Source organism: Ranitomeya imitator, chromosome 6, assembly GCF_032444005.1.
Source record: "Ranitomeya imitator isolate aRanImi1 chromosome 6, aRanImi1.pri, whole genome shotgun sequence".
NCBI lineage: Eukaryota > Metazoa > Chordata > Amphibia > Anura > Dendrobatidae > Ranitomeya > Ranitomeya imitator.
In genome coordinates, this window is record NC_091287.1 from 24,491,226 (window position 1) to 24,506,909 (window position 15,684).

General features: G+C 40.5%; 1 protein-coding gene across 1 annotated transcript in view; it reads left to right on the top strand.

Annotated features, from left to right (window-relative positions):
• THSD7A (thrombospondin type 1 domain containing 7A) overlaps positions 1-15,684 on the top strand; it is a 278,419-nt gene that overhangs the window by 150,567 nt on the left and 112,168 nt on the right. The window contains exon 5 of the mRNA XM_069729330.1: positions 3,182-3,250. Within this exon, the coding sequence (XP_069585431.1) occupies positions 3,182-3,250 (69 nt within the window). The remainder of the gene's footprint in view (positions 1-3,181; positions 3,251-15,684) is intronic.

Consider the following 15,684-nt stretch of genomic DNA (forward strand, 5'->3'; position numbering starts at 1 on the left):
GCCCGGCCAGTCTTCCTATCACATATCTGTCTGACCATGAATTTATTAAACCAGAAAAAAGGCCCTTTAAAACCTATTAATATTAAATTTCTATTAATATTAAATGCCTATAATATTAAATTTATTGCCTGTTTTATAGAGCCCCAAATGTAAACAGGAACCCTACATTGCACATTTAGGCCGCACCGCCCCCTATATTGTAACCATTATTTATAAAAGGTCATATATTGAACAGTGAAAGGAACATTACAGCTCACCGCTTCTCCGTTCAGGCAGCAGAATAGACGTGCGAAAGTGAGAGTCTCTGCATGGTAATGTCTGCATAATTATGTACATTTTCATCAAATAATACTTTGATCAATCACCCGGCACCAGCACTTCCATGACTGATTTCCCCACACTCAATCATAGGAAAAAATGCAAATATTTTACAATTACGCCGTTTTATAGATTTTAGACTGAATTTTACTCAAATTTAAATATTGAAAAGAATATGATGTAATATGGAAATTAGCAAATTTCACCCAGGAGTCTAAGAAATTATTTTTTTTTCTCTACTAATAGGTTATCTTCGTTAAAACAATACACATTTCTAATATCCTATTAGAGAATTTTGATCCCAAATTTAGACCCTTTCCCATCATTTTTTTTTCAGAGCAGAGAATGGATACAAAGAGGTTGTCTCTCTGGAGGACCCAAAACATCTATGAGATACACAGACAATCTGAGTCTGATGTAATACTTTGCCTCACCTGCGGTGGTGCTGCAGCAAAGTTATACAGGTTCCTTTTCAGAGTACAGTCAATCGTTGAGATTTCCAGCTAGAGAACAGGCTGTCATCACTCATCAGCTAATGTTTTTACTGAATCTCTTAGGAGCAAATGTGTGGTTCCAAAGTCACTTCCAGACCAGGGTGTGAGAGCAAAGGTTGCACTGGAGGGTCCTGTGATGTTCTGCTAAGTCAGTCTGATCCTTCACAGATTCATTCGAAGTCCATGAGATCGTTGCATTCTTCACCATGGAGAGTCTAAGAGCTAACGTTTCTCCTTATGGAGAGTGACGCACCTAAAATGCCAGGGTAACCATGAAATGCTCCTCAGGAAAATTAAATATGCAAATTGTCTCTTCATAGAGCAAGAGGACTTAAACTCTAATGCCACATATTGGAAGTAGCAATCCTAAAAGCCAATATTCACCCTTTAACAAGACATGGCACTCTCCATATGGGGAAACATTACACCTTAGACACAAGTCAGAGGCATCTCATACAGTCAAATCAGATCTGATGCTTTGCACTAATGAGGGGCAACACCCTTAAACACGTGTCTGAAAATTGAGATTCTGGTTTGGCTTTTATCCTAAATAATGTGGCAAGGCTCATTAAAGGGTCAATAATGACTTTTAGGATTGTTACCTTCATTAGGTGGCACTAGACTTCAAGTCCTCTCCTTCTCTGAAGAGGTAATTTCTACCATAGAGAGTGTTACATATGCGATGGCGCCATGAAGACAAGTAGACCTGTACAGGATAAATTCTCAATGAGAAGCCTAAAACTATTTGTTATGGTTCTTCAACTTGAAGAAGACCTCCATGGTCAGGCTTTACACAGGATACTCTGCTTAGCATAGTCTAAAGCCACCCATGTGCAATTCATGGCTGTTGGCTGGAAGTTGCTTTGGCTGATTATTCGGTCGATAGTCATGTCAGCCAGCACTTGTCCAAGCGCTCCTCTGTTCTCTATGATAAAGCTGGCAACTATCACATCGGCCAGCTTTTTATCTCCAGGACAACATATCGGCCACCTTCTTATCTCCAGGACAACAATGCAATCAGCAGTCCAAAATCAGACATGTGCGATTAACATCTTTCCCGGTCATCAGTTAACCGACACACCCATACACTGTCGGCCGAAGCCGTCAATATCAGCATGTTCAGATGACATTAGTCTGAAGCTGGGGTGAGGAATCTTTTTTTCTGCCAAGGGCCATTTGGATATTTATGCCATCCTTCGGGGGCCGTAAAAACTTTGCCCACAAAACTGCATTCTGACTCTGGCACTGGTTTCAGGACGTAATCTTTCATTGCATGCCCTTCAATGTTCAGTAGTGAAAAATATGTGTGCTAATAGAGCAAGAAGAAATTAATGAAATGGTTGTAATCAAAATACACCTCCCTGCCCAAGAATACGATCCCTGAGAACCTGCTCGGGGGCCTGGGTCATTGAGGGCCACCTGGGGCCTGAGGTTACCCACCCCTGGTCTAAAGTGTAAGGAGTTTTCACCCTATTTTCCTTATACAGAGACCTTGTCCTTGTGTAGGCGTCTTCAGGTTGCATCTGCGGAGAAGCTTCTGACCGGTGTGGTGATGAGGTTAAATCCAGGGAATCAAAAACAAGGGTCCAAATCAAAACTAAAAGCACAATCAAGGATAAGTTACTGAAAGTTGAGGAGGTCAGGCAGAATAAACTAACATCGAGTAGCAAGACAGTCCAATGTGAAACCAGAATGGGAATCCTGGAGATTCTCCAATAGAATGAACATTCAAATAGAGAATGAAAACAGCGCCTCATGATCTTTTTCAATCCGCCAAACCTGCCTGAGAGCGGTCCACTAATAGGTTCACATGGTCAACCAAAAGTACTTCCGAACATCCTAGCTGGGGCAATGTGCATGCGCCGACCAACATTTGAGCCAGGCTGAAAGATACGATCAATGCTGAAGTGCAGACCGGTAAGTATACGATACTAGTGATAAATGGATAAGAACAAGAAGCTCTGTCGAAGAGGAAGGTTGGTGGGAAAAGTTTTCTGTCTAGACTCGAAAACAAAATATTTGCTTTGGAGAGTCATTATTCATTCCGTTATTGGGAAATGTATGTTGCGTCCCTTGAGGGATCCCGCCATAGCATTCTGGGATGATCAACACAAACGATATTGTTTGCTAATTAATAAAGTATGAGCTAGTTTTCCTGCTTGAATGTTAGATGAGGTGATGGCGGCTCTTACGAGGACATGGGCTTAATGAGAAGATAGATGAAAGAAGACTGGTACTTTGTAACTTAGTCAAGTAACTTCTGGAAGAGTTTGCATTTCATTAGGCTTTGAAAAATCCAAAGTAATAAATTAAACAAGTAGTTTTTTTATTTAGTTTTTTTTGCTTATTTACTTATTATTTTATTTCAGACGCCCACGCTTATGGCACTTCAAAGTCCAGCGAGGCACCTTTACTGTCAATTACTTTCGAAATCACAGGTGAGTTGAAAGCATGGTTAATCTTTGACTATGGTTTTCCTTTGGTTACAAACATATTGGATTGGTCGATGGTGGCACCTTATGGTAGCAAAGAAAGAGCTCGTAGAAAGCTACAGTGTCTTTGAATTTCACTGATGGAAGGTTAAGAGTTAACTCAAGATATTCTTAATTTATATTGTGGTGAGATCTTTACTGAGGATATTCTTATCCTCCTTATGATGGCTACTTCCAATAGGTGACACTAGAGTTCTAGTCATCTCTGAAGAGACAATTTGCATATTTCCCAGAGGAGCATTGCGGCTTTAAGTCGCCTCATCTCGGCATGCTTAGCATGTCACTCTCCGCAAGGAGAAACGATATTTCTTGAATACTCTTTATATGTCAACTCAATATCAGTTAAAGGGGATTTGACACTGTATGTGAGTACTCTCTAGTTGAAACTATGGGGAACGCTCTGGTTGTTGCTGTTTATAGGGACATTATTTGGATGACACTGTTTATGGGGACTCTTCCTGTTTGACACTGTTTATGGGCGCACTCTAAATCTTTTTATGAATCTTTCCGAACCTGCTTATGGAGGAACTGTCTGGTTTACACTGTTTATATGGGCACTTGATATCAGTTTATGATACTGTTAATGGGGGGCACTCACTCATTGACACTGCCTGTGGCAGTCCTCTCTTTTTTGCCCTGTTTACGGGGGTACCTAATATCTGTTTATTGTACGTTCTGACATGGGGGGGTCACTGTTTGGATGACACTGTTTGTAGGTACATTACTTCTCATCTATGGGTCTATTCTATACTTTGTATTGGGGCACTGTCTTTACAACACTGAGCATACGGCTCTCAATATCTGTTTTGGGGGGCTTTCTAACGCTGTTTATGGGAGTACTCTTGTTGACACCGAGGGGCGTTCTCAGGGTGACACTGTTTATTGGGGAACTCTTTGTTTAACAGGTTTTTAGGTGATACTTTTTGATTAACACTCTTGATTTACTCTCCTACTGACACTGTGTATGGGGGAACTCAATACCTGTTTATGGGGCTTTCTGTCACTTTTTTTGGGGGTACTTTCTGGTTGACACTGCTTCTGTTTGCACTCCATATTTGTTTATTTCCTTTTTTTTGGCTCTTTTTAATGAGGTAGTGTCTGGATGTTTAGGTGAGTATCTCAATATCCACTTATAGGCAGTTTTGGGGTCATTTTTCTCTGGTTAACACTGTTTATGGGGGCACACATTCCTGGGGCACTTATGCTCTAAATTCGGAGGATGGACATGGCCGGCCAGATTTATGTCTGTGTAGAGTTTCTTTGAAAATTCCTCTATGAAAAGCCACAAATAATATATTGCTGAACTCTGTGACAAACATAGCTCTGCATTATCAGTCTGAACACTAAGGGAAAGCTACGCTGTCATCATTGCACCATGTACTAGGATCATACTATCATTTTAATATAAAGATGATTATTTTCGCCTGACGTTGAGCCCCCTCCGCGTATCTTACATTAACACTTCTGCCATAAATGTTTCAGAAGGTTAAGCCATTATATATTGATTTCCAGGCAGTGACGGATTAAAGGGTTTATGCTAATCTCAGACTGCATTATGTTAATAGAGATTTAAAAATGTATTACGCATATTTTCACTGATGTAGTCGCTAAATATCACCCCTCCCCCGGATGCCGGCGTATCCTCTCCCACACTTACTTACAGTTGCCCATGTATGAAGGACGGACGAGGTGTGTAATATTTCACTAGAACAAGCACGCGGAGGATTGTTCCTAGAAACGGTTCTATTAAAATGAATTATAAGGAATAAAATAAGCAGTTACCGCAGACGCGGACGCGACGTCGAGGATGCTCGTCGTAAAAATTCCCTCGGAGATTCCAAGTAATAAATGGGGCAATCGCTCTTCTACTTCTTGAATTTTCCTAAGGGTCTAAAAACAATTTACAGAGAGAGGGAACGATTCTGTAGACACATAGGAAAAGTGTCGTAAAATGAGCCGGCAGTTGTCTGCTACTGAGAGCGAAAGTGAGGAGGAAATAACAGGTTTTATGTTAGGTTATCATTTTGTAAACAATTTATTTTATACAATTTCATCATCAAATGTTTTCTACAATTTTATAAACTTTTATGCGTTAATATTTTACGAGCAATTCATAGTTTCATAGTTTTCAAGGCTGAAGGTAGACCTAAGTCCATCGAGCTCACCCTATAACCTAACATGTTGATCCAGAGGAAGGCAAAAACCTCAAGAGGCAAAAGCTAATAGCTCCATATGAGGGGAACAATTCTTTAATGACTCCATTAGGAAATCAGACTAGTTCCGCAGATCAAGGTCCCATCACGGAATCTAGTGCCCAGAGCCTGTAATATTATATTATCCAAAAAGTTGTAATGAATCAACCATCTACTACATAATTGTCTAAGGGTCACTTCCGTCTGTCTGTCCTTCTGTCTGTCCTTCTTTCTGTCACAGATATTCATTGGTCGCGGCCTCTGTCTGTCATAGAATCCAAGTCGCTGATTGGTCTCGCCAGCTGCCTGTCAAGGCTGCCGCGACCAATCAGCGACGGCCACAGTCCGATTAGTCCCTCCCTACTCCCCTGCAGTCAGTACCTGGCGCCCGCTCCATACTCCCCTCCAGTCAGCGCCAGCGGTAACGGACCGAGTTATGCCACGGGTAACGCACTCCGTTACTGCCGCTATTAACCTTGTGTGACCAAGTGTTTACTATTAATGCTGCCTATGCAGCGTCAATAGTAAAAAGATCTAATGTTAATAATAATAAAAAAAATAAAAAATCATCATATACTCACCTCCCGCCGCCTTTCCCGCTCTTCGCGACGTTCTGGTGCTAAGGATGGTATGCGACAAGGACCTTCCATGACGTCACAGTCATGTGACCGCGACGTCATCACACCCTGGGACCAGAAGCTGGCGACAAAACTACAAGGGGCCCTCGGATCGGAAGGTGAGTATATGTTTATTTTTTATTTTTTAACCTGTGACATACGTCGCTGTGCAATATACTACGTAGCTGGGCAATATACTACGTGGGCTGTGCAATATACAACGTGGCTCCGTGCTGTATACTACGTCACTGGGCAATATACTACGTAACTGGGCAATATACTACGTCACTGGGCAATATACTACGTGACTTGGCAATATACTACATGACTTGGCAATATACTACGTGGCTCTGTGCTGTATACTACGTGGCTGGGCAATATACTATGTCACTGGGCAATATACTACGTGGCTGGGCAATATACTACGTGGCTCTGTGCTGTATACTACGTCGCTGGGCAATATACTACATGACTGGGCAATATACTACATGACTGGGCAATATACTACATGACTGGGCAATATACTACGTGGCTCTGTGCTGTATACTACGTGGCTGGGCAATATACTATGTCACTGGGCAATATACTACGTGGCTGGGCAATATATTACGTGGCTCTGTGCTGTATACTACGTCGCTGGGCAATATACTACATGACTGGGCAATATACTACGTGGCTGGGCAATATACTACGTGGGCTGTGCAATATACAACGTGGCTCCGTGCTGTATACTACGTCACTGGGCAATATACTACGTAACTGGGCAATATACTACGTGGCTGGGCAATATACTACGTGACTGGGCAATATACTACGTGCCTGGGCAATATACTACATGGCTGGGCAATATACTACATGGCTGGGCAATATACTACATGGCTGGGCAATATACTATGTGGCTGGGCAATATACTATGTGACTGGGCAATATACTACGTGGCTGGGCAATATACTACATGGCTGGGCAATATACTACGTCGCTGGGCAATATACTACGTGGCTGGGCGATATACTACGAGGACATGTATATTCTAGAATACCCGATGCATTAGAATCGGGCCACCATATAGTTACAACATAATGTGACAGAAAGTTCTTTTAGTCTCACTACTCTTACAGTAAAAAAAAATTCATTGTTTCACTTCTCTTACAGTGAAGAATCCATCGTCTCACTGCTCTTACAGTACAGAACCTATAGTCTCATTGCTCTTACAGTAAAGAATCTATAGTCTCACTGCTCTTACAGTAAATAATTCATAGTCTCACTGCTCCTACAGTAAAGAATTTAAAGTCTCACTGCTGTTACAGTAAATAATTCATAGTCTCACTACTGTTACAGTAAAGAACTCATAGTCTCACTGCTCTTACAGTAAAAAATCCATAGTCTTTCTGCTCCTACAGTAATGAATTTAAAGTCTCACTGCTGTTACAGTAAATAATTCATAGTCTCACTACTGTTACAGTAAAGAACTCATAGTCTCACTGCTCCTACAGTAAAGAATTTAAAGTCTCACTGCTGTTACAGTAAATAATTCATAGTCTCACTACTGTTACAGTAAAGAACTCATAGTCTCACTGCTCTTACAGTAAAGAATCCATAGTTTCTCTGCTCCTACAGTAAAGAATTTAGAGTCTCACTACTGTTACAGTAAAGAACCCATAGTCTCACTGTTCTTACAGTAAAGAAAACACAGTCTCACTTCTCTTACAGTAAAGAATTCATAGTCTCACTGCTGTTACAGTAAAGAACACATAGTCTCACTGCTCTTACAGTAAAGAATTCATAGTCTCACTGCTTTTACAGTAAAGAACACATAGTCTCACTGCCCTTACAGTATATAATCCATAGTCTCACTTCTCTTACAGTAAATAATCTTTAGTCTCATTGATCTTACAGTAAAGAATCTATAATCTCACTGCCCTTACAGTAAAGAACCATAGTCTCGCTGCTCTTACAGTAAATAATTCATAGTCTCACTGCTCTTACAGTAAAGAATCTTTAGTCTCACTGCTCTTACAGTAAAGAAACCTTAGCCTCACTTATCTTACAATAAAGAATTTTTAGTCTAATTGTTCTTACAGTATATGATCCATATTCTCACTGCTCTTACATTAAAGAATTCATAGCCACACTTCTCTTACAGTAAAGGATCCTTAGTCTCACTGCTCTTACAGTAAATAATCTATAGTCTCACTTCTCTTACAGTAAATCTATAGTCTCACTGCTCTTACAGTAAATAATCTATAGTCTCACTGCTCTTACGGTATATAATCCATAGTCTCACTTCTCTTACAGTAAATAATCTTTAGTCTCACTGCTCTTACAGTAAAGAATCCATAGTCTCACTGCGCTTACAGTAAAGAATCCATAGTCTCACTATTCTTACAGTAAAGAATGCATAGTCTCACTGCTCTTGCAGTAAAGAATGCATAGTCTCACTACTCTTACAGTATAGAATCCATAGTCTCACTGCGCTTACAGTAAAGAATCCATAGTCTCACTATTCTTACAGTAAAGAATGTATAGTCTCACTGCTCTTGCAGTAAAGAATGCATAGTCTCACTACTCTTACAGTATAGAATCCATAGTCTCACTGCTCTTACAGTAAATAATCCTTAGCCTCACTGCTCTTACAGTAAAGAATGTATAGTCTCACTGCCCTTACAGTATATAATCCATAATCTCACTACTCTTACAGTAAAGAATCCATAGTCTCACTCTTCTTACAGTAAAGAATGCATAGTATCACTGCTCTTACAGTAAAGAATGTATAGTCTCACTGCTCTTACAGTATATAATCCAAAGTCTCACTACTCTTACAGTAAAGAATCCATAGTCTCCCTATTCTTACAGTAAAGAATGCATAGTATCACTGCTCTTACAGTAAAGAATGCATAGTCTCACTGCTCTTACAGTAAAGAATCTTTAGTCTCACTTCTCTTACAGTAAAGAATCCTTAGCCTCACTTCTCTTACAGTAAAGAATCTTTAGTCTAATTGTTCTTACAGTATATAATCCATATTCTCACTGCTCTTACAGTAAAAAATTCATAGTCTCCCTTCTCTTACAGTAAAGAATCCTTAGTCTCACTTATATTTAGTCTCGCTGCTCTTACAGTATCTATAGTCTCACTGCTCTTACAGTATTTAATCCATAGTCTCACTTCTCTTACAGTAAAGAATCTTTAGTCTCACTTCTCTTACAGTACAGAACCTATAGTCTCACTGCTCTTACAGTAAAGAATCCATAGTCTCACTATTCTTACAGTAAATAATCCATAACCTCACTGCTCTTACAGTAAAGAATGCATTGTCTCACTGCTCTTACAGTATAGAATCCATAGTCTCACTATTCTTACAGTAAAGAATGCATAGTATCACTGCTCTTACAGTAAATAATGCATAGTCTCACTGCTCTTACAGTAAAGAATCCTTAGCCTCACTTATATTTAGTCTCACTGCTCTTACAGTATATAATCCATAGTCTCACTGCTCTTACAGTATATAATCCATAGTCTCACTGCTCTTACAGTATAGAATCCATAGTCTCACTGCTCTTACAGTAAAGAATCCTTAGCCTCACTTATATTTAGTCTCACTGCTCTTACAGTATATAATCCATAGTCTCACTGCTCTTACAGTAAAGAATCCATAGTCTGACTACTCTTACAGTAAAGAATATGCGTCTGTGATTATGATGGAGACCGCTCCCTACATGACGGCTGCTGGCGGTTTTACACAGGAGACACCCACCAGTAACTGCTGTGATTGTTCCTAACATTAATCATTGCAGTTTAACCTGTTAGATTCCATAGCGCACAACGACCACGGCATCTAGGCGGTTATGTGGATGACTCTCTCTCACCTCTATGGGACTGTTGTGACTAGAGAGCTCATTAGAGTTGTTTATTGACAGCTGGGTTCCATGGGGGACACCATTTTTTCTAGGGATTCACAAGATTTCTGTCTGTGCCCCTCTAAAAATGGCTAGATGCATCAGATGGCCGACAACTGAAGCTTGGGAACACCGAAATCCTTATTATGAACTTGTATAGAATAAATAAAGCTATGAAACATCTTTACGTCCTAACATTATATTTGTCTGATACTGCTAGTTGATTACTATATTATTTGAGCGCTGTATGACGGTATTTCTTCGATGCGGCACTATATAATATTGTACAGAATAACATTTTTGTAGTACATAGAGATCTTTGCTTTGTCCTGCATGGATATTTCTGCAGCTGTATGGAACTATTCACCATATGACCATATTCGGTCCGTGCGGTATTTCACACTTGGGCGCTGTTTGTATGTTTATTTGTAGACTGTATGGCAGTAATCTGTATGGGAGTTGTGATCAGGAGGCAGCACGTGGAGGACTATCTAACATAACTGTGATGTCTGTGACTCGCAGGAGTAGTTTGAGCACAATGGCGACATTATTTATGAAAAGGCCCAACCCAATGCAAAATAGGCGCATCGTACGGAGATGAATTGTATCCAGAAAATATCTCCACGGATGATCCTTAACCTTCTAAGTGCTCCACTAGATGTTACCAGGAACTTCCTGTCACTTCATAGAGGACACTTATACGGGGAGAGAACTTGTAATATTGGTAATTTAATACCACGCGGCACAGCTCGTCTCACCATAAGTGGCCGCTATTATCTGCTCTGATGATGTTTTCTGAGGGTAATTTCAGACTTTCTATATTAAGTTCTTTCAATGACGGCAGCAAGAGGATTGTGACCTTCAGACCTCGTCCCTCGCTATTCTCCGCCATAATGACTGGCAGCGAGTATATTATACGGATAATCCAAGTAATTAAATGAATATGAGATGAGGATGAGAATAAAATCCCCACAGATGAATGATGGAGAAAATAGCTATTTATTTATTTCTCTAACATATCTTACCTATCTATTATCTATCTATTATCTATCTATCTATCTATTATCTATGTATCATTATCTATCTATCATCTATCTATTATCTATCTATCATCTATCTATCTATTATCTATCTATTATCTATCATCTATCTATCTATCTATTATCTATCTATCTATCTATTATCTATGTATCATTATCTATCTATCTATCTATCTATTATCTATGTATCATTATCTATCTATCTATCTATCTATTATCTATCTATCTATTATCTATCTATTATCTATTATCTATCTATCTATCTATTATCTATCTATCTATCTATCTATTATCTATCTATCTATCTATCTATGTATCTATCTATTATCTATCTATTAGCTTTTATCTATCTATCTATCTATCTATTATCTATCTATCATCTATCTATCTATCTATCTATCTATCTATTATCTATCTATTATCTATCATCTATCTATCTATCTATTATCTATCTATCTATTATCTATGTATCATTATCTATCTATCTATCTATAATCTATGTATCATTATCTATCTATCTATCTATCTATCTATCTATCTATCTATTATCTATCTATCTATCTATCTATCTATCTATCTATTATCTATCTATCTATTATCTATCTATCTATCTATCTATTATCTATCTATTATCTATCTATCTATCTATTATCTATCTATCTATTATCTATCTATCTATCTATCTATTATCTATCTATCTATCTATTATCTATCTTCTATTATCTATTATCTATCTATCTCTCAATCTCTCTATCTATCTATCTATCTATCTATCTATCTATCTATCTATCTATCTATTATCTATCTATCTATCTATTATCTATCTATCTATCTATCTATTATCTATCTTCTATTATCTATTATCTATCTATCTCTCAATCTCTCTATCTATCTATCTATCTATCTATCTATCTATCTATCTATTATCTATCTATCTCTCTATCTCTCTATCTATCTATCTATCTGGAGCGCCCCCAGACACAGGACCGCCGGGTACTCGGTACCGGTCCTCTCGGTCTCGATGCTGGGGTTGTCACGGTGGTGGGACCCGGTCCGTGACCCTGCTAAGGGGCGTCCAATAAAAGGGTGATGAAAGTTTGTCAAGGGTTCGTGACGCCACCTGTGGTGTTCGGTCAGGGTGACCGACGCTGCTTGGGGTCCGCTGGGGTGATGGAATGGCAGCTAGATGGTATACCTTCCCACAGGTGAAGTGTGTCCCCAGGGCTTCCCGATAATGTAGGTGGCGATGATGTGAGGCGCAGTTAATAACGAGGACACAGGGTTGCAGTCTCTTTACCTTTTACTGAAGACTTCAGGATCCGCAATCTAGAGCACTGTTAACAGGGCTGTCTGAGACCGGCCGGTCCAAAGACACATCCAGAGTTCCCTTTGCAGGTGGAAATCAGTGCCTACCACTAGCGCCTGTGTGTTGTAGTTCTTCCCTGCTGAGCTTTCGGGATAGTCCTCACAACTTTTGTATTCGTTCGTTCTCTCCGTCCCCCAAATTTATCTGGCTAGGACGCACCCGTATGACGGGAAGGCTCGGAGCTATTCTGGGACCCTAGAGACGCCCCTCTCCATGCTTGCCCCCTATGTCTTCTTAGGTGATGTAGGGTAGACAGCCAACCTAAAATCAACTGTCCTGCCGCTGTTTGAAGTAATGCTTGAAGTCTGTTACTTCCTCGGCGTTCCGGCTATGCGCCTCAGTAGGATGTTGCCGATCTCGGGGCACGACTCCTACTGGTTATCTCCTTGTGCTGTGATTTCGTTTCTCACTTCTCCACAATATCCTTCGCTTCGTGTCCTTCCTTAGGATGCCGCCGCAAGGTAGTGCAGGCGCGGCTCCGTAACGTTCTGTCCTTTCTGCTAGGTACCTGCCAGGAACCCACCCCTGACAGGTCCTCCCTGGAGCTCTCCAAGGCTGCGTTCTCCCTAACTTCCTGTCCAACCCCCAGATTTACCAGAGTGTGAGGAGTGGCCTAATACATAGTGCCTTTTGCTCCCCCTGGTGGCCGGAGTGTGAAGTGTAATGTGTGACTGTAATACCTGGTCAGGTGAACTCCTTTAGTGCAATCAGACATAACATCACTCCCCTTAGTGGCAAAGCGACATTACTGCAACGACCAGGACTCTGGGGCGCTGCACTCCTCCCCGGTTAAATCTAGTACTCCCGGACTGGGAAAAGAAGAACAACAATACATGTTAGAAAAAGACATACAAAATTTTGAAATGCTACGAATAAGTAAATATAACAATGCTTCCCTTTATTGGAAGTGAGGTCACTTGAACGTCACAAACAGAAACATATTGAAACATTTTAAATAACATCCTAACTTACTGACTATAAATAATTTTCTTTACCCAGCCGGGTAGTCTACTAAGTGCAAATCTTTGAATAATAATTTAACTTTTCCTTTAAGGGCGTATAGGCTGAATCCACTAAAGGCTTACTATAAAACACTATGGTGCGAAGTTAACATTTTCTTTACTTCTTCGACTTCACATATGCAGGACCGCCTAGCTACTTGTCTGGGCCTACTGCATCCCTTCTTCTAGGTTCACAGCAACCATCTCTCTATGGTTTTCAGGAGGACTCACTAACCCCTACGGGTTCACTTACTAGCTCTCTAGCTGCATGTAAACATTATTACTATCTTACTACTTAAGGCAACATTATCAAAGTGCAACAAGTAAACATTCCCTTTAAGAGGAAAAATCAGTCTTTTCTGAGGTAGTGCAAACAATCAACAAGTCACTAATAAACTTTAAGACAAGAGAAACCTTTCTCGTCGTCATCAGGAACAGTTTCTTCGCAAAGTCTTCTTTCCTTGTAAAACCAGTAGGGGGCACCTATAAGAAGGTGCAAACTATTTACAAAACCAGTTTGTGAATCATTCACCGTCCATGATTCGGCAGTCTCTTGAAACACTGATGAACTTGTGCAAAAGAAAAACGTAAAACAATAGGGATCCCGGGTCAACAAAGGGATCCCTTTCAGAAATAACCCTGGACGGGTTTAGCAGCAAAAGAGCAGGAAACAGTTAACTATTTACATTTTAGTGCAATCAGACATAACATCACTCCCCTTAGTGGCAGGGTGACATTGCGGCAATGACCAGGACTCTGGGGCGCTGCGTATCTATCTATATCTATCTATCTATCTATCTATCTATCTATCTATCTATCTATCTATCTATCTATCTATCTATCATCTATCTATTATCTATCTATCTATCCTCTTTTTCTACACATTAGAGATCTGAATGAACATTTTCCTCTGAGTGATAATACCAGAACCTGTCTCCAGCGTTGTGCTATGACTACAGACTGTACAGTAACATTTGTGTCTGATGGAACAATCCGTGTCTTCCTCGCTGATCGTCCTCTTCCTCGCCGCCCTCTTAGATTACTATGCAAATAACCTGCTTCGCTTACATGACTTGATTGACAGGCGACATCTGCCCATATATTACACAGCTCACAGGAGAGCTCCGCCGGCCCCATGTAACCTTGTGAATATCCCAGAGTCACTTTCTGTCTCTTTCTTGTTGTGAAGTAAAGAAAACCCGGCATTTTTTTCTTCTGCTTCAATATAAATAACATTTCAGATTCTAAGCTTTAGAAATCAATGGAAATATTACAAAGCATTTTCTGGAGGATGTATAAATGACTTGTGTCTCCAGGGTTAGCCTGTCAGAATTTTTTTTTTCCCCCACCCAAAGCTTCACCTCTTCCCAACTGTTCTCTTACTGCAGAAATTCAAGTCACACTGTCCGTGTCTCACCCCCACCCTATGTGTCCTGATAGACGTCCCTGAGGACAAGGAATGATACCTCAAAGCCTGTCCTCAATTATGTCAATCAGGCTATATCGGTCAGGACAGCGTGACCTGAATCTGTAATATCTAGATGTCCTTGAGTGGATTGGTGTAAAAGGCATATACCGCAAGCTGGCATTAAAGGGCTTGTCCAGGAGTTAGATATTGATGAACTGTACTCAGGATTGGGGAATGTACAGAGCTGGAACAGCACAGCCCCATATACAGTATAGTGTACAGAGCTGGAACAGCACAGCCCCATATACAGTATAGTGTACAGAGCTGGAACAGCACAGCCTCATGTACAGTATAGTGTACAGAGCTGGAACAGCACAGCCTCATGTACAGTATAGTGTACAGAGCTGGAACAGCACAGCCCCATACACAGCACAGTGTACAGAGCTGGAACAGCACAGCCCCATATACAGTATAGTGTACAGAGCTGGAACAGCACAGCCTCATGTACAGTATAGTGTACAGAGCTGGAACAGCACAGCCCCATATACAGTATAGTGTACAGAGCTGGAACAGCACAGCCCCATACACAGCACAGTGTACAGAGCTGGAACAGCACAGCCCCATATACAGTATAGTGTACAGAGCTGGAACAGCACAGCCTCATGTACAGTATAGTGTACAGAGCTGGAACAGCACAGCCTCATGTACAGTATAGTGTACAGAGCTGGAACAGCACAGCCCCATATACAGTATAGTGTACAGAGCTGGAACAGCACAGCCTCATGTACAGTATAGTGTACAGAGCTGGAACAGCACAGCCTCATGTACAGTATAGTGTACAGAGCTGGAACAGCACAGCCCC